Genomic DNA, 24502 nt, shown 5'->3' with positions numbered 1-24502 from the left:
ATGATAATTTGTTGCACGATCATTACAAGTTTTTCATCGAGAACTTCCTTCAGCAATTTTTAATCAAACGAAAAACTGTGCAATTTTCAAAAGACATCATGCACCCCCAAAATTATACACCTCAGGTACATGTTTAGAAATTTCGTTCATTGACGTACTGTATTCGTAGAAAGGATCGAAAAATGTTTTGATGTGTGTAATTTTGTTCGATTCTTTCCCACTATACATAAATATATACGTAGATCTCTCCATTCAAGTTTGATCTGCTGCATCTCAAAAGCAAAAAGAGCAATGAAGACCCAAGTGGTCCTAAGAACTATACGACGATACACGCGAAATAACCCCACCCGCCGGTTGCATTGCCTTGCAAAAGGACCTTTGCGCGCTCGATATAGCTTTTATAAGCAAGTCCTCGTGTCAGGCACTTTTTTTGAGCGCTCCTCGAATAAAAATTAGGCTTTTTACAAACGACGGCGAATGACATATAATTTTAATAATCAATCGTATGAACGTCGTTTAATTTTATATATAATGACTGATGCTAAGCACAAAAATCCCTCCTCCGCCTATATCTGTACGTGCCTGGCGAACCAAGCCATGAGAACCGATGGAGCGAAACGAGCATTGAATGCATAGTTGTGGTTTTCTTCATTACAGTGTTTGACGTTAAAGGCAATACGCCACAAGAATTTAAACATTGCAGTTTTAATTCAAGTCTTTCACACATCTATATTTTACTATATTTTATCTATATTTTATCTATATTTTAATCGCTATTGAAAAGCATAGCTTGGCATTACCCAGATTTTTCAGATGATAGAAACGTTTTCATCGTATTTAATTACCAGTTCACAAATCAGAAACTGAAATTTACCCTAAATTAAAATGTTTGAATGAAATATAAAAAATCTACACATTTTTTAAGGATAAACAATAAAAACCCTTTATTCGTCGCATGAATCTTACACTTGTTTTTGAACATTTGAACAACTTTAAGTCATTTTTAATAACCTTTGACTCGTAATAGGCTCACGCATAAGTTCAAGTTCTAAAAATTTGTATATATTTTTAGATTAAAATTCTTCGTTCGCATTACGTAATCACAATTTAAAAAATATCAGTATTTTAGTCAAGCAATAACTTTTTTTCATTTTCCCTGTTTCCATTATTCAACTACATAAAAATTTGAATTTAAAAAAGTATTTACTTTCGATTGAATGTAGAAGGAAATAGGCTCTAAAAGTATTTTTTCTCTAATTTGTTACGATAATTATCAAAATTAGTAAACATTATAAAATGTGTATCTATATAGCTTTGAACTTAAAACTTATTAGCTTATTACTCAAATTGCTTCTACTAGCTTTTTTCTAAGTGTAAGCATCCTACGGACGATTTTAACTTTTTACAAATTTAATTAAATATATTAGAAGAAGGGTACAGAATAAGAATTACTCTGAACGTTATGAAGCACCCCATACAAAATATAACTTGAATTGAACAATATATACTATCATTAATCTTAATTATTTGTAACATTTAAACAAATGGATTTCATGAATAATTAAATAAACATTACAATGATTGCATTCCCCAGTTTAATGCAAGGGTAATTTGCATTGAAAATTCTTTGTCTATCGCGACAATGTCCTGCTTTAACAATCCAGTCCTTATTCGTATTTTCCGCATTCGAGAGTAAAAAAAATGTTTTTCAACGCTCAACTTCCTGCGAACCCCCCGCAATATATAATAAAAATAAATGCATTGTCATCCCAGCGTCGAGCGGTCACCATGCTGCTGCTCAAGGTATAAATGGCAAAACAATTACGGCAGCGATTTTATCATAATACACAAGTCCTACCAGGTTTTTTCACCCACACATACACGCGCACGTACGTATGCGCACGCGAAAATACATAAGTCCACAATGTGGTACCTAATAGATAATTCTGCCTCCCCTACGCGAAATACACCGGAAGAACAACCGGCACGTCCGGTGAGGCTCATTAACGCCTGCGTATGGATTTTTCCCGACACACTGACGTCGGCGCTTAATTTCATTTGACGCGCTTACGCGTGCATATTATACACGTAAGTTTTTTATCGTTATAATTTTTTTTTTATAAGTAGACAAACGAATGACAGAACTAATGTTGATTTTTCCCGTCTTTGTGAATGTATTGTACGTGACAACCAGATTAAATGTTATAACTAATAGAGAGTTAAATTTACTCACGTTTGTCAAGGTGTCAACAATTTTTTTTACTTCTACATGAAACTGAATTTCAAGAATTTATGGTAAAAAAAATTTTGCCATAAAGAACGTTAGTTGGTGAAATGGTTGAATTTTAGCTCATCAATGTGGTAAAATAATTGACAAATAAACTTTTTGTGACTTACAATATCGTATAAGACAGTGATAATAATTACTAGCATTAAAAAGTTTTGTCTGGTTGATAAAAAACTTGAACTAGTATAAAAATGTTTTACTCTTGCCAATCTTAATTCATTGTGATAAATCTCGAATTTCTCTCTTGAGTAAAAAGAGCTGTGAACTGCTTTTATTTCAGACATTCGATAACCAACTTAATCGTTCGTTTTAGCGCGTGAAACAGCATTTTTTACGTTCCCAATAAATTAAATTTACTTAAATAGATAAATACAGCCAGATAGAATTACGCATTGAAAGCCGTATACTAAGTAACATAATAGCGTGAATGTTAATCGCTCGGCCGATGAAAACTTTTTTGATTTGTCATCGAGCATTTATTCACATCCTACAGGAGTTGATATAATAAAAAAACAAAAGAATCCGACAATTAGCGATAGTGTTCAGGCTTACATTATGCTAAAAAAATAGATTAGTTTATAATAGTTTCTGTATTGTAGCCGCTTTCTGAAAAAGGCAGTCTCGGTAATTGTCATCAAATCGACCTTTGTGTGTCGTCGTATATAGCCCTCGAAGAACCGGATACGACAACATCCCATAAGTGGTAATTTTTTTCTTGAGAATCACGCTAAAATCGAAATATTCCCCTTTTGCGGAATAAAAGAGGCGAATATATCTATTATAAAACGATTTCTGGTTTTGAACGCGGCATTTAAGTAAAAAGAACTATAGATCGAGGTTGTCCCGCTGGTTTCGGCGCAAGAGTCCTTATACCGCGTCTTTGTAACAATTTCTCCTCGTAATTCTGTCCAATTTTCAAAGAGTTCAATTTTTATCAGCATCCTTGGCATAATTATCATTTTCGAAATAAAAGACAAAGTGGCAAGAAGACGTTTTGAGGCTGAGCTGTCGCGGCAACATAAGCGCGGTTTATGAATGGATTCCTAAGGATCTTTAAAATGTTGACCGAAGTCAATCGGCCTGTAAGAAACTCGTACAATTCCTGGTACATTTTCAGAAATTAGCGCTCGACACAGCTCCTGCAGTGAAATAGCCGTGTAGCGTCGAAAAGACCACGCGGCTATGCACGTATACACTACGACAGATGGTCAGGTGCTGCTGCTCTCTGGGCGCTGCGCTTTTTTGTTGTTGCGTTCGAGCGCTAATTGATGCTCCACGCTCTGTTATATAGCTACCAACTCGCGAGTGTATATGTACGTATATATATGATATATAATGCAATGCTTCCTGAATGCAATCGTGTGTGGATGGTTGGGCAGGCGCACGTCGAGCGCTCTTATATGGATTTTGCCCGCTGCACGATTCTATCTCTCCTTGATCTGCGTTTGTGCGTGCGCTGCGATCGCGTCAGGCACCGAAGCATTGTTATATGCGTATCATGAAGTAGCCGGCGAACGAGTCAATGGACTTTTGCCGTGCGCAAAATAGCGCGTTTACTGATGTGTGCGTCGCGCGCTCCACTGCAACTTTATTGAATGTTTTCTTTTTTCGCATTAATGTACTCGAATGAACGTGTCGGTGTAGAAGGTTTTATTATCCTCTCTCGATATTGATTTTATTTAAAATTTCGATTTGCATGTATTCCATTGTCGAGTGCGCACGTTTCGTATGCAATTATTGCGACGATGCTTTTATCGATTTGTTTCTCATACTACAGCAAATATTGTGTTGCACAACATATAGTTACAAAAGTTAATGACGATCGGATATAAAAATCGAGCGATTTTCGTAATGTCGGATAAATAGTCCAACAAGAGTGTATCAAGCAGGATAATTGAATTTCTGAAAGGCCCGCGTATCGAGTATAATGCGGCCGTGTATGAAATATATAAAGACAAGACATCGCCACAGCACACAGTCCTTATTCCTACATTACTCGGATATTAATGGTTCGATCAATCGAATACCGCAATGATGGCTCGTCTATTGTTCGATTCGTTATACCACGTCTCTTTTTTTTTGCTTCCTTTATATGCCTCGTAACGGCGATCGCGGCATATACCATGTCATTCTAGCCATTAATACACGAGTACGGAAGATTGCGTTTTGTCGTAATTCTATTGATAATTAGCGTCACGATTCGAATCAATATCGTTTTCTCGATACACAATATTACTCGTGAAAATAAAATAATTGCACGATGTACATGTAAGTGTATGTGCGAGGCTAAATTAACGATGGGAAAAATCTTTCCTAAAATAAACACGATATTGTATTATGCGAGGCCTAGTAATTATATATCTTAGTCATGTGCATATTATAATACAGTTCACACAATGCGTACCGCCGCACAAATAATGTCCCCCCTCGAGAGCGATGTCGTGTACTCTTGCGGTGGTGGTTAATATACATTTTTTCACTCGAAAAGCATAATGTGCGACCTTTTCTCCGGCTTTCTGCGGCTGCATAAACCAACAAAGTTTTTAAATGCCGTCGACCTATCGCATCAATCAGCTCGCATATATATAATACGATATTTCGCAAAAAGTCATACCTAATTGTTATTTAATTATCCATCGTAATGCCGTTCAGTGGACACATCTTGCGGTTTTACACGCATTTGCCACGAATCAATATTAAATTTTCCTCTATTTATGCCGCGTATATACGTTGATACAATAATGCATGGCTAGCCGACCGTGACCGTGAAGCGCGCGCTCGCTTATTTACGCACAACAGAGCTCTCGAGCCGCGCGAGCGCACCGCACATTAGCCTTTTTATTTTGCTTCGTCCATTTTTTTCAACCCAACACTTTATGAGCGTATTCATTTGAAGCATATGAAAGGTATAGCTTAAAGATTCTGATCTCATTAAGTCCAATGCTTTAATTTATTTCGTAGGTTGCTTTTTTTTGCTCGAAAGAGTCTTTGAAATACTTTGCGCTCGAATGTGCATACGCTACGCAGGGTACGCGCGTGACGTGATTAATGCTTAGGAATTTGTTTTACCAGAAGCCAGCTCCTTTTCTCGATCATACGTGGATAACGATTACTTAATTGTTCCGGTGTACGGTTCATTAAATAAAATGTTTTGAAAAAGTGACAGATACTTACTACCTGAAAATTTGAGGGTTTAAAATGTGTATATTTTTGTTTGTTTCAGGTCGCAGGCAGCGCTTCGGCTTTCATCTCGAGGATACGCGCACTCGCGATGATGAATTTATCCAGCGTAATACTTTAATAGCTGCGCATATGCGTATAGATACGCACGCATAAATCCAGCTTGTACTGCATTCCGTTTAAGAAAAAAAAGGATCGAGCGAGAGAGAAAGAGAAATTCATATCAGCTACGAGGAGCACCTTAATAAAGTAGTATAGAAGCGGTCAAGTTAACGAAAAATTAGCATAATTCGCGAGCATTTCGCACACTTTCGAACGTATATGTGAAAGAGACAAACGCGAAGCGCGATAATAATAAATAAATCGACGTAAGACCCTTGCAGAGAAAGAAAGAAAGAGAGAGAGAGAGAGACATATAATACACACATAATTCTGAGCTGCTGTTGCCATACGCCACAAACACATAGTATATTATCACTGAGCGATGATAAAAATTTAATTGACTTTCGGTGTTCCTCTCTCCGGTCGCTAAATGCTGCCGCGTGCGCGCTCGCTCTTATTATCCTCCGGGATGCAGTCCGTGATGTATATACGCAGCCCCAACGTGTCGTCGAGCCGAAGCAACGAAAAAATAAATAAATAAAAACAAGAAAAAGTAAAAATAAACAAATGGAATCCGAACGTAATGCGTGTGTAATATGCATGGACGACGGGCCGATCGAAAATATTTCACGTGTGATCGGCATCAATCTTTTTTCCGCCGCGACGAGAAACGCGCACGAGCTCATTAATGCACTATAACACGCGGTAATAAATGACGGGTGAAAATAATGATTAACGAGTGCTATGCGCTTCGCCGACCATCGCTTTGCTACCGTACGTGGAGCAACTCGCGAGCTGGATGCATCGCAGCGAAAATAATCCCTGTGTGCGAATAAGCGCGTATACTCCATACATACGTACGAGATTATATATACGCTTTGAAGGATTCTGGAGGACAACTATACGATGTCGTCGTCGTCGTTGCAGACGCGAAAAGTGGATGGATTAATCACCGGCGCTGATGCGCGTGCACGTATGAACGGAAGCTGATAGCAATATGATATAGCATCGTCGACATTACCTGCAAGCGTGTTTCATAGTTGCCCGTGCGCAAATAGTTTTGGTCGGAAATTCCTCTTCTTTTCCATTTTTTCTTCTCTATTCTTTTTTTCTCTTTGCATCTTATTAGACTCGCACATGCCCGATTCAAGATCGATTATTACGGGCTTCATAACAAAAAGATATTACATGTGCTCGTTCATTGTCGCGAGAAAAGTTTCATCAATCAAGCCATAAATATATTACACTATCTATACAGGTATATAATATATAGAACAGGGCATATACACGAGCCAAGTGTGTATAATATGGGTGATCATGGCGGTCCTCATCTCCATCAATATTATATTGTGCGAAGTAGTAACGGTTCTTTGAAGCCAATCATCAATCGATGCACACAACGTATCATCCATAAATCGTCGAAAAAATATATGCGCGTGCCGAACAATACAGCCGAAAATTTCACACCTAAATGTTATTATATACGCGTGTATGCGAGAACGTGTAACCCCGTAGGATCGATACATATATATATATACTTTAGCTCATTATCTCTCGCATGTTCGCGCGACTTTATTACGAGCTGCTCGTGCAAATTGTACACGTATTATATACGTATATGTATGAGCACCAAGGTTAACTCTCCAACGAATGCACACGCGTATACATGCGCGCGTGCATGTATTAGCCGTGGATGGAGTTGGCGCGGGGGGGAGGTGGCGGGGCAGTGATCGATGTGCAGCGCTTATCGCTCGACACGGCAGTCCTCCCGGCCGAGAGAGCGAGATAAATAGAGAACGAGATGGAGCTCATTAACGCGACATGGAATGCTCATATTATCCACCAACGATATTTTTATTAAACACCCGCCAGCAGCGGATGAGAAAATGAGTGCAGCAGCAAATTTACGCCGTGGCTCAAGAGCACCACACGTGTGCTGCCCGATGCTGCTGCTGCACATGATGATGATGATGATGATGACGACGACGTCGATGATGCCTCAAGAATCTGAGTGCAAGCGCTCATAAACGCGCGTCTCAGCGTCCACTGTACGGGACAAATGAGCCAAACTCGGTATACGAGCGCACCACACGATTGCCACTGCAATGTTATTCGAGCTTGAACGTTTCCCACTACTTCATGCGTTTTTAATGCGCGAGATCTATCCTTTCAATTCGTCTTTCTATTTACCTCTTTTAAGCGTGTATAATACCCTCCATTATTAATTAATTAATTAATTTCTTTTTTGATGAATTTTATATACGAACCAAAAGAAGCGCTTAATACTGCTTTAAACAAGTTTTTTAGATGATAATTGACGCGTTTGAAAGTTTGGTTACCTTCCAAAAGTATCAGTCACAAGCCCAATAATTTCTATAGGGTGGCAGTTGATTCAATCAAAGATTATTTTTAGCGTCGTTAGATCACGTACTAACTTTTTCTCTCTCGTAAAATATAACCAAAAAACTGGTCGTTATCAATTACGTATTACGTAAAATTAGCTGATTCGCGATTTTTTTAGCTCTTTGGGCAAAAATAAAAGATAAAGAAACGAGAAAGAACGACACGCTTTTTTTTCCTCGTCACCAATTCCTTTGTTATCTTACTCGAGCCGCAACGGACAAAGTACAATAAAATTGATAGCGGTTCGATTTTATAGCTCACGTCGCGGGAATAAAAAAACGTTTAAAACGTTTATAATATACTCGCCAAAAGTAGGGAACAAATTTCGGCCGATTAAAATGTCGCGTTATATACGTGGCTGTGCGTGCTCAGGGGGACACGGTTATCCTCTTAGAGGCGCTCAGATAAGACCTCCTAAATAGAGTCATGATTAGCTGGGCGAGCGAGTGTCACGCGAGCCAAAGCGAAGAGAAAAATAAGGAAGAAGAAGAGGAGAAGGAGGAGGAACGCGCGTCAAGAGGCGCGAGGAGACGAAAGAAGCGAAATGCCTGTCTCTTTGTTAAGATAAGCCAAGTGCCTGTACTAATTGTGGTGTCCGGTCGTGGAAAAGATACCCTGGCTCGCAACCAAACCTCAAATGTGAAAGAGGCATTTTTTTCTTGTTTCCCTTCATTCTTCTTTCTTTTTCGTTCGTTGCCTGGGCCAGTTCGGTAAGAGAGGCTATAAAAAAGCGAATGAAATATACGAGCCTGACGTGGATTATTTAGTAGGCGCTTAAAAAAGTTTGCACCAAAGACGACGACATCGGGCATTTGTCTCCGATTTGTTAGTCGCTTGTTTTTATTTGCTCGACGTTCGTGAATATTTCAAAAGGTCATTTAATGCTGAAACGAGGAAAAATGTTTTTTTAAGCGTTTCTGTATATCCGTATGGCATATTCTTTGAAGGAATGAAGTGTTATGTTATAATGACGATAGCGATTAGAGACGCGACAAGTTCAATGAAAAAATTATTCATATACCCGCGAGCGTACCCAATGGGTACTACCCATATCCGTGTACGATTAAGGTCTTTAGCTTGAAAAAGAAGTCAAGACGGAAAAAAGGCCCAGTGACAACAATGAGTCATTCTCCGCGACTTGATAAATGACAACTATTAAAGTTAAATACTGATAATAAATAATGCGCATGCTTTATGCCGCACTGAGTGTTTAGAATGAAAAAAATGGATATCATTCGTGAGATTGTCCGCAACAGAACTTTTTCTTCGATAACCTTAAGTGTAAAATGAAAATGTTTCACCGATGATAATACGGACGACGAGATTGATCAAGCAGCTGCACGATGATATGCAAGTGAATCAAAAATACGTCGTATGCCGTTCAATACGGATTATAAAATTATACATATAATTCTCACAGCACGAATGTAAATAATTGAAATTGAAATATTACGCGTCCAGCCGCGCCATTTTACACTCGAATTAAAAAGCACTTTTAACAGGAAACAAGTACAAGAGTTCTCCAAACACTCGACGATAACCCCTTTACACATGTACCTATGTGGAATACTTGACTCTCTCTTTCTCTGCGCGCACAGGCACTCGAGGCGCGTATAGAGTCACGCGATGAAGGGGAGCGATCCGTTGCGCACTTAACACCGCCGCAACTCGTTCATTTGATTTTTACGTGATTATAGCAGCTCGCTCGCTCGCTGAATGCCTCCCCCCAGATCCATCGTCGACGATGGAGGAGATGAAAAAAAAGTCAAGCGACAGTAAGCTTTACGACTAGTTATGACCGATGTTTTACAACGAAGCGACAGAGGGTTTGCTGTATGCTGCGGGGCAGTTGACCACCGGCAATGATAATATTGCTTATTATATCCTCGAATCACTTTTGCGAGATGATCGAATCGATGAATATTCGAATTTTTGAGAACGAATTATGGACGGTATAGGTAATTTTTTTTCTGCATTTCGTAAAAAAAGTAAGATCGATTTAGACCAAAGTAAAAATAAGTTCATTCAATTTTTCTTAGTCAGTGAAGTTTAAAAATGGCATGTCTAACGACCAATTTTCGACTTTGAAAAGAAATGCATCTTTGTATTTGTTCTTTGAATTTCATTTTAAGTCTGCAGTGTACTTTTGGAGAAATTATTATTTCTTTTTTTTTTCGTCTATGCTTAGACGATGAACGCCGTATCCGTTGCATTACACGCCTCGCATGTTATGTGCAAATCAATGATCCTAGACCACTAGAAACCTGCTCCGATTCTCAATGGATAATAGCTCACTAGCCGCACAAAATTTTGATGTGTATACGTGCGGCAGCAACGACGAAAGGTGCCAACTTGCCACCTCACAATGACGTCTATTATATTTCTAGACCAAATATACCACAGGTAATTTCAATTTTCGCTTCGTCCAAACCGATATTATGGCTTAAATATATTTATGATTTTTATTTTTTTTTCGCAAACTTTTTATAAAAAGGCCAGGGCTTTCGGAAACAGAACAAGTTTTTTGGACAATTTTGTCGTCGGACAAACCATACAAAGTATCCTGCGCTCTCGGGGCTAGGAACGAAGGAACTGCTCTAATACAATAGCCTCTCATACATATGCTCGCCTTTTCTATTATAATACACGAAGGACTGGCTATAATGAGTGCCTCCGCCGCCACATACACAGGTGCCACGCGCTCGCGCTGACAGCACGCAATTTAGCGATTTCGTCACGTAACAGATTTCTTGGTCGTTTTCAATATTATAATATGTGTATATATCGAGGAGGAATCGCGCAACGAATTGTTGGTGACATATGCCTCCGACTTTTATTTTTTTATTTTATGTATGTTGCAGTCTTCTTTGTTTGTGCAGCGCGTCGTTGAAAATTTCGAACGAATGCAACAATAAATGGCTTTGCAACTGCTGCTTGCAGACACTTTGCGAAAAGCGCGCGCTTCGATGAATGACCTAAGACGAATACGCAAATGCGATCAGCAGATACAATTTCGATATGTTCTTTTGTCGTACACGAGAATAGTTGGTGAGTTTTTCCCTGCTCGTTGCGAAACTTAACCTTTTGCGTCATTTCGGAAGCAAGATGACGGCTACGACGGCTCGAAAATATGCTTCTTTTCTCGGACGTGGAAGGAAAAGTAATGTAAATTTCAATGACGATGTGTACACGCGCGCACATACACACACACAGATGCCTTGGTGGAAAGCTGGTTCACGTTCAAGATAAAAGAAGGGAATAGGAGGAGAGAATATGAGATAATATACGTTTCATCCGTCGACACGTTGAAAGTAGGCTTTATCCCCTCTGGAGAAAAACGCTCGCGACAAATTATGGAAATCTATTCATCGAGGCGTCTTCGTCTTTGCGCTTTTATCACTTTTTCTCCTTACCTTTTCTCTTCCCTTTGCAACAAAGCTCGGCCCTTTCACGGCAATAAAATGAAATATATATGAGCTAGTATATTCAAATCTCGTATCAAATATCTCACTCTGGCACGCGTGTGCCACGCTTTCTCTTTATCTCTCTCCTCTCTCTCTCTCTCTGGGTGTAAAAATGGTCTCAGGCCATGAATATCGTGTGGCTAGGTGTTGACCAAAGCTCTGCGGACGACGACTCACCGGTTGGCACGGGCAGATCTTTTTGACTGGCTGAATCAAACGGCAGCTGACGGCCAATCCCGTATATGTATACGTAATGCCGAACGAATGCACAACAAGTGCGAAAAGTCCCCAGTTCTCAAGAGACATATAGCAAATTTCAAATCCATGTATTATATTATCGTGTAAATATATAAGTCTGGATATACAGAGCTGCGATGAAATTTCGATTTTTCTTCAAGGTTCTAACGATACGATTCGAGGTTTAATCGTAGATAGAATTAAAAGGTTGTAATAAGTTGTAACGGTATAAGGAAACATTGATGCATTCCGTATATCCATGCGAACAGCGATGGCGAGACAAGACGCGCGGGTGCCTCTGAATATAGACCGTTTCTCACTCGTATAATATACCCCCACACAGTGTATATGCTCTGAAAATGTCGTAAATCCTTACGGTGTATTGTCGGCAGCAACTACAATAGAAAGTGCTGAATCGTTTCTTGCCTCTCGGTGCGTCGCGTCGTGTGTATCTCTCTCTCGGCTTATATTCGTGTATATTATACGCGACAGTAGATTGTCGTAAATCTGTGCTGCTAAAATCGTCAATAGCCGGTCTGTAAGTATTGTCACGCGACGCATCGAAAATTTGGGTCGAGGAAGATTATATCATACCGAAAAAGGCTTAAATGGTATCGATGTACAGCAAACAAAAGCCTCGGCTCCATAAAGATGATGATTTTGTGATTTAAAAAATAAAAAGTTCAATAATGCATGAGGCATCCGTGCTATGATCGCGCAAGCGATACACACTCACCTAACCGAATCACTGCTGCTAAAGAAGATCGTAAAAATTATTTTTCCCGCATTGATACGAGATTGCGCTTGACGTTAATTACGGAATTAATGAAATTTACGCGAAACAGTAGATCGTAAACTTAAGCCAACTTCTTTTTTTTCATTTCGTGCATCGTTGCTAATGCCACGTTTGTTTTTTCTCGTCATAAAAATAAGGGAGAGAAAAGCAAGCTGTCGTTAATTATAACTCAATATTATGTGTCTAATTTCGCGTGTTACGAAATAGTGGTAATATGTATACCAAAAAAATTGCTCTAATAATGGCTCGTGTTTGCCTTTCAACGATCGAACTTTACAAAGCATCGAAAACGATGATCGATAGTTGAAAATAGTTCAACTCTCCAAGCTCAGTAAATATTGTATCGACGCACATTATAATTGGCTTATAAAAAGAAGCCTCGAAACTCGATTTCTTTTGTTACGCGAAACAACTCAAACCTACTACGCTTTGGCACAATGGGCACTTTTATCAATTTGTGCGGGCGAGCATTAAAGTCCGACAAGTGTCTCTATAAATTATGGCATGGATGAGTGTAGGCGGCAAAGGCAGCCACGTGCGACTGCTGTTGTGCGTGTTCTGCCTCTTGGCTCCTGATGCTGCAATGTCGTCGTTATAATGAATTTCGCGATGTTCACTTCTGTTTTTCGATGCGCTTGATTAATGATGTAATCGATATAATTTCAGCTAAAGGTAAGGAGCTTCTCGAAAATCCCAAAAGCTGGCTGTTTATCGTGGGTCACGAATGCGATGCTCGTTTGTCATTGTGTATACACGCTTACGTGATTTTTTATTTATCGCCGCTCGATCCCTAATAGAAGCGTCATTAGGCATCATTACTTGTTTAAACGATGAAGAAAATCGATATGGCCGAGCTGCGAAATCATATCGGAAGGATCTCGTCGCGTATACGGCTCCCCCCTTCAAGAGAGCAGCGAGAGCGAGCGAAGCAAAAAGCGTATACGCGTGGGGCCTCCCCGTGTAGCACAAGAGCCAAGTACGGCCGAACCCCGAGCGAAATTTCGAACTACGTCGGGCTAAAGTGTTCTTATTACCGGGCGTAAGTGTTTCGCATGAGGCAGCGATTCCGCAGAGCTCGCACGTGTAGGCCGCCGTATTTATGTACATTAGTCGCAGTCAAAGGGCAAGCGCATGTTGCGGTGTATGAGTCGCGACACGTTTCTCATGGCTCTCGAGAGTACGCGTAGACCGCAGCAGCTAGTACAGCTCGCATATTACAGCCGATTCGAGTACACAGCCCAAAGTCTGCTGCTACTCGCTCTTGTGTATGTGACAAAAGTACACTTGAAAAGTTGAGTTTTTCTTCTTCGTTGAGCTTTACGAGGGATGCATGGGATATGCATCGTCAAGTGTCGAATGTTACACGGCAACTATATAATGCGTATTCAATATTGGGGTGCTGGTCATGCCTCTCTCGCGAGGTCAAAAAATTAATCGTAAATTTCCAACCACCGACGAGCTCGAGGCTCCAAACCCAATTAACCGATCGTGTCGCATCTATCCGCTCGTACGATTACTAGCGCGGTGGTTACAATGCGCGTAAATACGTGCGACAAGCGCGCGTTAAATAGCAATATAAATCGAGGCTGTTGCTGCTGCTGTTGCTGCTGCTGCTGCGTGGCGGGTCATCCGTGTGATGAGGCCTCTTTGCCTACATGCATCATAATCGATATACATAGATCGGAATCGCTTCATTAGTTTCGCGCGTAACACTGCACGTTTCGATGGATAATTATTATATACGGCGCATAAATTTCGAAGCCCGTTAATTAAGCGAGCTACGCTTAAATTGGTCGTTCGCTCGCGAAATTCCAAAACTAGTAGGCGAGCGGCATGTCTGACAATTGCACGGCACATCCCCGCGCGTGTGAGAGCGTGCATCATTCATGCCTCTGGGCAAAATATTATTCCATCGTGAAATATGATTGCGAGATTATAATATATATTCGTTCTCTCGCTCTCTAACTCATACAGTTCGATTCCCAACGGAAGGATATGCTCCAATAGCGTGTGATTTTCTGATTAGAGCTTGCAAAGCGTGGGGTGAGAGGCTTTTGGCAGTTATAGCAGCTATTCTCTCTTTCTCTCTCCTCTCTCATTCACTTTCTCTCTCTCTCTCTCTCTCTCTCTCTCACTCTGCCAAAGCTTACGTGCGTATAGCTAATATACATATAGCCGTTGCTATTCTGCGCGGACTTGATTTGCACGCCATTGCTATGCATGGACTGGGATTCGCGACCGAGCAGAGCCACCGCCAGCAGCACTGCGCCTTCTCCTCTTCTGCTGCCTCTCGCGTTCATTCTCTTCGTTCTGCTCTTCTTTTGCTCTCTCTCTCTCTCTCTCTCTCTTGTCGCCTTGCCCAGCTGGGCGACATCATTCGCCATGATGGCGCTCCAAAATCGTTTTCCTCGGGCTGCTGTTGCGACTGTGAGGAGGTTTTTATCGCGAGAACAGTTCCAAGAGACATGTCCGTATTTACAAAAAAGCCCTCAACTTCGCTACGTCACGAGAGTAGCGAGCCCCGCGTGGATTATTCCCACTCGGCGCAATTTTTCCTTTTCTTTTCTCATCCTCCCTTCCTGATTGACCACACTGTAAACAAAAGCGATAAATATTCGGCAAACGATATTATCGCTAATCAAGCCACGATTTGATCAGCGCGTGTGCACGTATAAGATGGTAATTTGTCGTCAGCCCCTAAATTCGTCGTGTTGAGAAGTCGAGTACGTACGGGATATCGGAATAGACGTATCCATATGCATACATACGTATCAGTCGGCCAACATTTATTCCCTACCACGCATATATATGTATATTATTAACGGTAAACACGAGGGGTGTACTAATGCACACATGTATATATACGCAGCCGCGTGTGTACGTGCGCATTTATTGCGCACGAGGGTAGAGAAGCGGGGATGAAAGACCGCCCGTGGCTTAGATTTGCTCGACGCGTACATGTACACAGAGGCAAACAAACTTGGACGTAGAAAACAATTGGCCACACCGACTCTCGCAGCTCCAGCTCTAAATCGTATAATTGTATTCATCTATATTGTTATGTATATGTATATTTATCGTGGAGCTCCGCGTGCACCCTTCGCCACCGCGACGACGATATCTATATACATATATGTATGTTGTCGTATACGCACTACAAGTTGGAGTGGATGGCACTTAACTACCGTGCGTCGGTGCACCGCACTCGTATACACGAGTTCCAGTCTATGTGTATATACTTGTGCGCTCGACAACACGAATATGTATTGGTGTATGCGCGCGTAACGGATGGAACCGCGAGTTTTATTGGTTTGCGTGAGAACGCGAGGCCAGCAAACGAGACAGAAGTCGACCATGCATTCACCGTACGTGGCAAGAGATTCGAAAGAGAGGCGAAAACAGTCGAATTTTGACATTTGGACTTTGAGCGATACGAAGATTCTCTCTTATAAAACGACACGCATATTGTCGTTTGGGGTTAAAAGTGATATAAATTTCATCCCTCTAATACCCCTTTCAAATTCCATGTGCGCATTCGAAAGTTGATAAACTTTTTAGACTTTCATCGACATACAGTTCAGATCGCCAATAAAATAATCACTCGAGTTTGTTGCTCACTTGAGCGTGTCACCATCGTCCTACTCGCAAGGGGTGGGAACCTGGTGACTCTTGCGCTGTGCAAGTTATATAAAATGCTTGAATTTTGACAGGCTTTTAAATGAACCGCTGCTGCTCGCGCGTCGAGTAGCTTTTTATACGCTTTTCTCGCGTCGTAGCGGTGGTGCGTCCCTTCGGGGTGAGGAAACGTGTTGCTTAATCAAGTGCTCCGTGTCGCCGCGGCTACCACTTGTAGTATCACTTGGTTGCTTACGTAAGAGGCTTAATCGAGCGCCATGAGAAACTTATAACTTTTCGAGATCCTTTTTAATTAAAAATTGCGCTCGAATTTTCACTTTTAATCGAATAACCAACCGTACACGTCAGTCGAGTACGTATTTTGATATGTTTGTAGGTAATTGTTTAGCGTTTGCTCATTTTTACGGCCTCGTTTCGTGAGAAAGTACAAGAATACTTAAAAATCTTGTGAACGTCAACCTTTATCTCCTTACTTTGTATGAAAAATTACGATACTTATCGATGATTTTTGTTGAGTATTCCGTTGCTCGGATATTTCCCAAAAAAATTCCACTAAGTTGAACGTGAATTGTGGTTCCGGGCACGCGTAATTTATCCCGAGTCACAGGGCAGATTTAACCATGGGGAAAGAAAGAAAAAAAAACGAAAAAATCGCGCTTATATATCGATGAAAAACGAAATGACAAAACTTGGCTTGATTCATGCATGCGTACGTAGCAGCGTATAGACACAAAGATTAGCAAATTTATCCGTCACATGTCTCGCAGGCGCTCTAACTCTCTTTCTGCTCTTTGGCCAGTGCCAATGCACGTGCAGGAAAAGCCCGATATACGAAGCTACGGACCGACCAGATTTATTACTCCGGATCCGCAAATACGGTAAAACTTCTCCGTTTCCGGCCTGACGACGGCAAACTTTTTTATCCGTCTCTCTTTTTCTCTTGCTTACTCGATTCCTCGCGATATATACAAGGGGCGCGCCTTTATACTACCTTACATACGCGTATAAACGAATGTTCTATCCACCCACTTGCCATTTCAATGAGACATACCAAACAGAAAAAAATTGTTTCTTCTCCTTCTTGAAGCTAAAAAATTATAAAAAATCAAAAAATTATCGATTGGTTTATCTCGTTTTACAATAAAAATTGTGGAACATAGAATAAACGAATGACAAATGGTGAAGTTAAAATCTATCATAAAACATTTATCAAATGAATTACATTCAGAGTACTTTTTTGGTGATTTCAACGAGCAGTAGGCTCAAAAACTTTAAATATTATTTTTGAAAGGAAATCATGGATAGCTTTTATAATATTTTAAACTCGCTTTAAAATCTTAATAAGATTTGGCTATTTTCGTAGAATCGCACAGCACCTTGTCAAAACGTCTAGTAACTTTATCCGGATTTTTCCCCTAAACTCAAAGACGTACCACAAAGTAGTTTCTGTAAAGAATCTCACGTTGGAAGAGGTACATTTTTTTGTAAGTTTCTATTTACTTATAAAATCTTTAAAATAGAAATATTCACATTGTTTTCGCTCAGTGAAGAAGATGAAAAAACCCTTCCAGGGCATAACTTGGTCCCATTTGAATTATTGTGCGTCTATTAAATGAAATTACGCTGTGATATTAGTTATTCAACGACATACTGATGTAATATTTACCTGTTGGAGTTTTCTTTATGTTACTAATTAAAGTTTTTTTATAGTGTAACCTTGGTCCCACTCCAATTTTTTTTGATACCACTCCAAACTTTTTACCGTAATTTTTATAAGCAGCATTACAATGGGCATGTGTACTCATTCTCCTCGAAAATTTTTTGAAGAAATTAGACAATTTTTTACGAGTCTTCCCAAGCCTACTACGCTCCCGTGGATTTACCTATTACGAGACGATAAAAATGTAACATTTAAAATTATTTAATGAAATAAATACATCATTATTAGGTGGGCTACAAATTTCACTTGGAAATCCCTATTTCGAGAAAATGAAATTAAGCATTGAAAATTATCTATCAACATTTTGAATCGATAATATAAAAAAAGTACCTCTGCTGCCGCAGGTGCCAACGGATGTTCTCGTCGAAACGACATTGGATATTGTCTGTTTTTCTATTTCGAGACGATAAAAATAAAATATTTAAAATTTTCTATCGAAATATCTGATTAATAAAATCAAAAAAGTTACAAGTGGTACGTACATCAACAATTTGACCACGAGGTTCAGATGCAATTTGCTGTTTCGAGACAATGAAAATAAGACATTGACAATTATATGTTGCAATTTTTGATTAATATAATGAAAAAGGTACCCGAAAATTATGCGGTATCGGACGATTAGGAGTGCTAGATCCTTCCCAGTAATGTGAGCTATAAGTATGATTCCTAGGTTCCGAATATGTACGCTTATCAAAAGGCATCGTAACATAACGCTCTGGCGTGCTTGCTGGAGGAGACAGCGGCATCGTAACATAACGCTCTGGCGGGCTTGCTGGAGGAGACAGCGGCATGCTACCGCCGGGTACGAGGGGTGCTGGTTCGGATGGCCATACATAGACATCGCGGAAGCTACCGCTGTTTACGGTGGATGTTCGTCGGGCCCGACGCCGTTCAGTGACATTGACGAAGCCCGAATCAGAATACGGCAATGGTGTGCCGGCTACATCAAAAGATACCATTTCTTCGCGGTAAGAAAGCCGTTTAGGTGAACGACGCTCGAATGAGTAAGGTTGGAATCTCTCGGATGACGAACGTTTCTTCCGTGACCCGGTTGTTGTCTCCCATAGGTCCATGTATCCCTCGGATGATCTCGATGAATTCATCAGGTTATATTCCGATGGACTTGTTGGTGGATTTAATCTCGGTGGAATCGGCGGTTTAATTGGTGAACATTTAGGTGAATGTTGACATTCCGATGGAGGCGGGCATTTTGTCGGTGAAGGTGGACATGCTGGTTTAGGTTTCGGTGGACATGGTTGAGGTTTCGGTGGAAGTTTCGGTGGACATGGCGATGAAGGTGGGCATGGTTTAGATTTCGGTGGACATGGCGGTGAAGCTGGACATGGTTTAGATTTCGGTGGACATGGCGGTGAAGGTGGACATGCTGGTTTAGGTTTCGGTGGAAGTTTCGGTGGACATGGCGGTGAAGGTGGACATGCTGGTTTAGGTTTCGGTGGACACGGTTGAGGTTTCGGTGGAAGTTTCGGCGGACATGGCGATGAAGGTGGACATGGTTTAGATTTCGGTGGACATGGCGGTGAAGGTGGACATGGTTTAGATTTCGGTGGACATGGCGGTGAAGGTGGACATGGCTTAGATTTTGGTGGACATGGCGGTGAAGGTTGACATGGCGGTGAACTTTGCGATGTGCTTGGCTTTGGGCTTTTTGGTGATTCTTTTCTATTGCCGTAAAATCTTTTTGAATTTATCAAAAATCCATTACTTTTAGTTGTTATTGGTCGGCAACTGCATCCATATCGAATGTGGCTCTTCAATATTTTAACATTTTTCTGTACCAGATAAGGACATTTTTTATATAAAAAAATACATTTATCAAAAAATATTTTAGCGCTATGATAATGTTAAAGTTATTTTTTTATTTTTAAACTAAATTTTTCATAACAATAATTAAAATAAGTATTTGAATTAAACGATTCTCATGAGAAAATACAACATAATAGTGATAGAAATGATCATTTTTTATCGTTGTTATTTTTATTTGCTACGTTCTTGGCGGAAATGTCCGGTTTCCTGTCGCTAGAATTTTTAGAATCCGCCACCCCTACTCTATTTGATTTTATTTTTTCAATACTTTCTTTCACATTTTTCCAAACCTTTTGTGGGATACCGCTCTCAACCGCTTTATCTTTCAACTTTTCTGCATACTTTCGCAGCTCTTCTAACCTTCGCTTGAGCTCCATTCGTTCTATTTGTTTTTGTAATTCTTCCCATCTGCGTTTTAATTCTAATTTTTCAGCTCGTTTTTTTAAATCGTCAAGTTTTTTTTTCACTTCAAACCCTTCAGTTTTGGATTTCGTAACTTCAGAAATTTCGTTAATCTTCTCTTTTAATTTACCCGATAAATTACTTTTTTCACTGTATTTGACATAATAAAACATCTCCAACAATTGATGACATGCACGAACGGTAAATACTTGATTGAAATTGATACATAAAATCGACATCGATGTTTTAGTGAATCTCAATGTCGAAAAAGCCTCTGTATAATTGATGAATTCTTCATTACTGTGAGGGTATCTTGTCAAAGTGTCTAAGCCATCAATTTCCAATAATTTGACTTCTTGCGGCAGGACCTTTTGATACATCCTCGAAAACTGATTGTCATCATCCACATAATCCGCAGCCTGCGGACAGACGGATAGCTGATGTGAAGGAATTCTGGTGTTCTCTTCCGTATAAGTATAAGCACGATAAATAGCTCATTGAGTTTTCCCTTGCACGCGTTGAATTTTTTCTTACATTTGTAAAATCATTAATACATTGGAAATTAACAAAATTTTACAAAGTTTTCCCACATGAGAATCGTTAATTTCAAAGCGTGGCACTGAGCCCTTGGATTTATATACAAATACATATTTCGATTCAATTACCTGCAATAAATCAGCAGAACAACTATTTCGAAGTATTGAATCAATCTTGATTGTCCGTTCAAAATGTGACACCAACTGCAACTTTGGTTAAGAGATGGTTGGAATTTCAAGCGTAAGCATTACAATTCAAAGTTCAAGTTTTTATCTCACTTTTGATGATTTAAATGTTTCGGCAGCGCTAAAGTCGTGAATACTTGAAACTATGCCATATCTACTCCAAATACCTTTGAAACATTTCGTCTTGTCACCCAATTCAATAACCTGTAAAATAAAATATAAAAAATATAATAGAAAATATAGCCAAATATTTTGTCAGTATAATATGTGTTAAGCATTCACTTATCAATTTAAGTCAGATTTTAAAATTCGGACATGTTTCATAAATAATTTGAACGAAAAATTAAGTGAAATGCATCAATTCGCCCAATATAAAAATTAAGAATATTTGATCGACACAGTTTCCTTATACTTACTTTGTTGTTGTGGCAAAGTGCATGGCAATTTCGGCGATTTAAATTTTTCACAACTAATTTGGATACTCGAGAAAGCATGTTCCTATAATTTCCTCAAACTTTTTATTATTTACAAACTTTTGCCAACAAAAACTCAGATGCCGTTGCCGACTCAGATTAGACAGGTTGGGTCTGCTTATGCCATCATTTGTTTATAAATAACGATGTACTAATGATTTTCATTCGTTTTCGACTTACACACATACGTGATAGGATTAGTTGTGTATTCTGATGAGTGAAGTTGATCGAGTGGGATTTTTTACGAATATTCGAAATTCAAAGCATACGAAATGCCATCTCTGGGAGATCGCGCATGTAAAGAAGATTGAAATAAAATCTTATCGAAAATATAGAAATTCAGAGATGACCGTAGATAAAGTAGATTACGATGTCGATAATTTATCTGAACTTACCTTGTAATAATACTCGATAAAGGGTAGAGTTGTATCAGTTCAGTAATTCAATATTTTAAATAAAATTTTAGCTATTCAATTGTTTAAATAAATGTTTAACTAAAATAATTATTGATGGTTTTTATCCGACGATAATTAGTATTTTTCTATAATGCAATCATGAGTGATTTTATCATTCTACCATTCAAATTTGTTATTGAAAATTATGTCAACTCGCATTTATTTAAAATTATTTTTTTATAGTAAACATTGACATGATTTATTTTCCGAATAATTTTCTACAAATTAAACTCATTGTTATTTAAAATTAAAAAAAAAAATCGTTGGGATTTTTCACTGAAACCCAATTTTCAAAAATGCTATGCAGTCACTTTGCTTTTTTCCGATAATCCATAATTTATTCTTAAACCTAGTATTTCAGAAAAAATTCTGATTTGACCAACCGTTAGTAAAGTAGACCACCGTATCTGATGCTTTTACTCCAAATTGAAATCATTCTAATACTCTACAAAGTAATGCAGCGGTTTGTTAATTGAAATAATTATTTAATATTAACAGTCTTGTAGATTTACTTGAAAATTAAATTTTCAACAAAACTGCATGTGATCTAAAACCCAGACCTTCTGCAACAATTTTTCAGGTATTCCTGAATGAAAAAAATGTCTTTATTTTTTCTTTTAATCTCGTGAGTCTAAACAGCCGTAAACCTTCCACTTTGGCACTACGACTTTTCAAGGCATATAACTATTTTGGTTATGTATGCGCAGAATTTTTTTAAGGATAATATAACTGAAACTAGTAAAAAATGAAAATTATGACATAAGTAATTGTTTAAAAATTTTATCGATAAAAATGTATGTTATTAATCTTTATTTTATTGATGAAAATATACATATATAATAATACATGAAATTTTAATATCCTTCATCTGACCAAGTGATTGTATAATCTGAATATTTTTTCTTGAGTAAATTCGTACTTATTTCATGATCAGCTTTTCCGAATCCCTGTGAAATTGAAAAATTTTCATTAAAAATATATTTTATTTGATCTAAAACGGTTCAACTTTATTTCTGCATTAGCGAGAAAATGTAAACACATCGAAGTACGGGATCTGTCAATGCTCTCCTGTATACTACTGTTATTATTGACATATGTACGAGGCACCCCCTACTTCTCGAAATTTGCGTTTTCTCGCTATTGCAGAATTAAAATTGCCACTTAAAAATCGCACGGGTAAATCCAGCAAAAGTGGACAGCTGGATCAGAAAAAGATATTTTTTTGTTGCGGCAAAATAATTTTGCAAAATTTAGCAACCGAATATAGCCCATAATTTCGTTGTATCAGCATAATGCCCTTTTCTGATACAGCTGTACACTTAGCTGAATTTACTCGTAAGATATTTTCCGTGTAAATCAATATTCATAAGAAGTAAGCAGTAATGGATAATTTTTACACCATTCTCTTCGAAAGGATATCCACAATAGGCAAAACCAATTTTACCACGCAATTTTCAAACATAAATTGGTTTAAATCGGTGTTTTTATAAAAATTGGAAAAATTTAAAAATTCGAATTTAAAAACATATTTACTGAGTACTTTAGACCATTACAAAAAATTGCTCTTGGTAAATTTCTTTAAATTGAATAAATTCTACGTTAAAAACGATTCAAAGTAAAAAAAACCGCTAATTTTGCAATTTTCAATAGCGTATATTTACATAAAAAAACAATATTTTCAATAGTGCTATCATTTTTTTTTGATCTTTGAACATCTCTCTATCAAATAACAATGTTTTTTTTCTGGATTCTTAATGATAAGGCAATTTTATCACGCTATTATGGATGTCCTTACGAAGGAAATGGCGTAAAAGTTATCTGGAATGATGGAATATAACATAATATATTACTCTATTTTTCCGACGTTTGCGAGGATATCGCGTCGATTATTATAATTTTGTTTCGTTTCAATATTGAAGCAAAAAAAGTGTTCGTTATCTGCGATCTTTATCTTTTTTATTAATTATTATTGTATTTTAATAAATTTAATTTAGTACCTGAGAATATCCGTAAACCTTGATTTTCTTAGTTTCGGCATCATGTTGAATTCGTCCTCCTCCAACGCATTTAGCTTTCAAATTGGTACTAATTTTTTTTAAAGCAATCTCTACTTCATCGAGAATGTCAGCTGCAATATTAAAAATGAAAATTAAAAACATGATCAAAAACGGTTTCTAGCATAATTCTTAATCAACTTTATCGATGTAGGATTGATATGCAATGTGCATAAGTTTATGATACAGATTGCAAGACTATACATTTTCGCTTATTTTCTATCAATTTGAATATTATAGCTTGACGAATGTTGATCGATTCGTTTGAAAACAACATTTGGACAACCGTAGTTTAGGATTCAGAAAGTTCCTCAAACTTCAACCACAATTAAACGAACTTGTGAAACTGTTTGCTATAAGACTATCGATTAGTTATTGTATTTACTGATACCTAATAGCATTTGCTAATTAAAAATAAGAGGGCGGGAAATATAATTCCATCGAATTAATGCAGTGTCTCGGTGTGTTCACGCGATATAAATAACGTGTGCTCTCATAATTAAACGCCTGGCGTTTACACGTGTGCGCGCGAAGCCAGATTTGAGCAAAATGATTCAGAACTAAGAGGATCCCTCCGGCAACGGGTACGATTGTTTGAGCAATTCAAGTGCAGCTACAGCTGTGTGCGCACTAAGTACTTTTGGTAAAAGATAAGAGTTTACCTTTACGGGTGTTACATAAATAGCATTAAAGAGACAACAGACTTACAAATATGTGTCATTATTTGTACAAAAAATCACTTTCTCA

General features: G+C 38.6%; 2 protein-coding genes across 2 annotated transcripts in view; both read right to left on the bottom strand.

The window, feature by feature from the left end:
• Positions 1–17699: 17699 nt before the first annotated feature.
• On the bottom strand, positions 17700–21372 carry LOC106649930 (proteoglycan 4-like). The gene is made up of 9 exons (XM_014367660.2): positions 21190–21372; positions 20867–20977; positions 20717–20797; positions 19832–20470; positions 18419–19615; positions 18308–18343; positions 18156–18218; positions 17772–17988; positions 17700–17710 (listed from the first exon to the last, which is right to left on the bottom strand). The coding sequence occupies exons 1-9, from the start codon at positions 21265–21267 to the stop codon at positions 17700–17702; spliced, it is 2433 nt and encodes an 810-aa protein (XP_014223146.2). The 5' UTR covers positions 21268–21372.
• A 1124-nt stretch (positions 21373–22496) lies between these two features.
• LOC106650211 (14 kDa phosphohistidine phosphatase-like) overlaps positions 22497–24502 on the bottom strand; it is a 58537-nt gene continuing 56531 nt past the window's right edge. The window contains exons 3-4 of the mRNA XM_014368122.2: positions 23699–23829; positions 22497–22648 (exon numbers count right to left, since the gene is read on the bottom strand). Of these exons, the coding sequence (XP_014223608.1) occupies positions 22556–22648; positions 23699–23829 (224 nt within the window). The 3' untranslated portion in view covers positions 22497–22555. The remainder of the gene's footprint in view (positions 22649–23698; positions 23830–24502) is intronic.

The sequence above is a fragment of the Trichogramma pretiosum genome, unplaced genomic scaffold (genome assembly GCF_000599845.2).
Source record: "Trichogramma pretiosum strain Unisexual culture from Peru unplaced genomic scaffold, Tpre_2.0 scaffold15, whole genome shotgun sequence".
In the NCBI taxonomy this organism is placed as follows: domain Eukaryota; kingdom Metazoa; phylum Arthropoda; class Insecta; order Hymenoptera; family Trichogrammatidae; genus Trichogramma; species Trichogramma pretiosum.
Note: the sequence above shows the minus strand (reverse complement) of the source record. Positions and strands in the feature narration are given on the sequence as shown.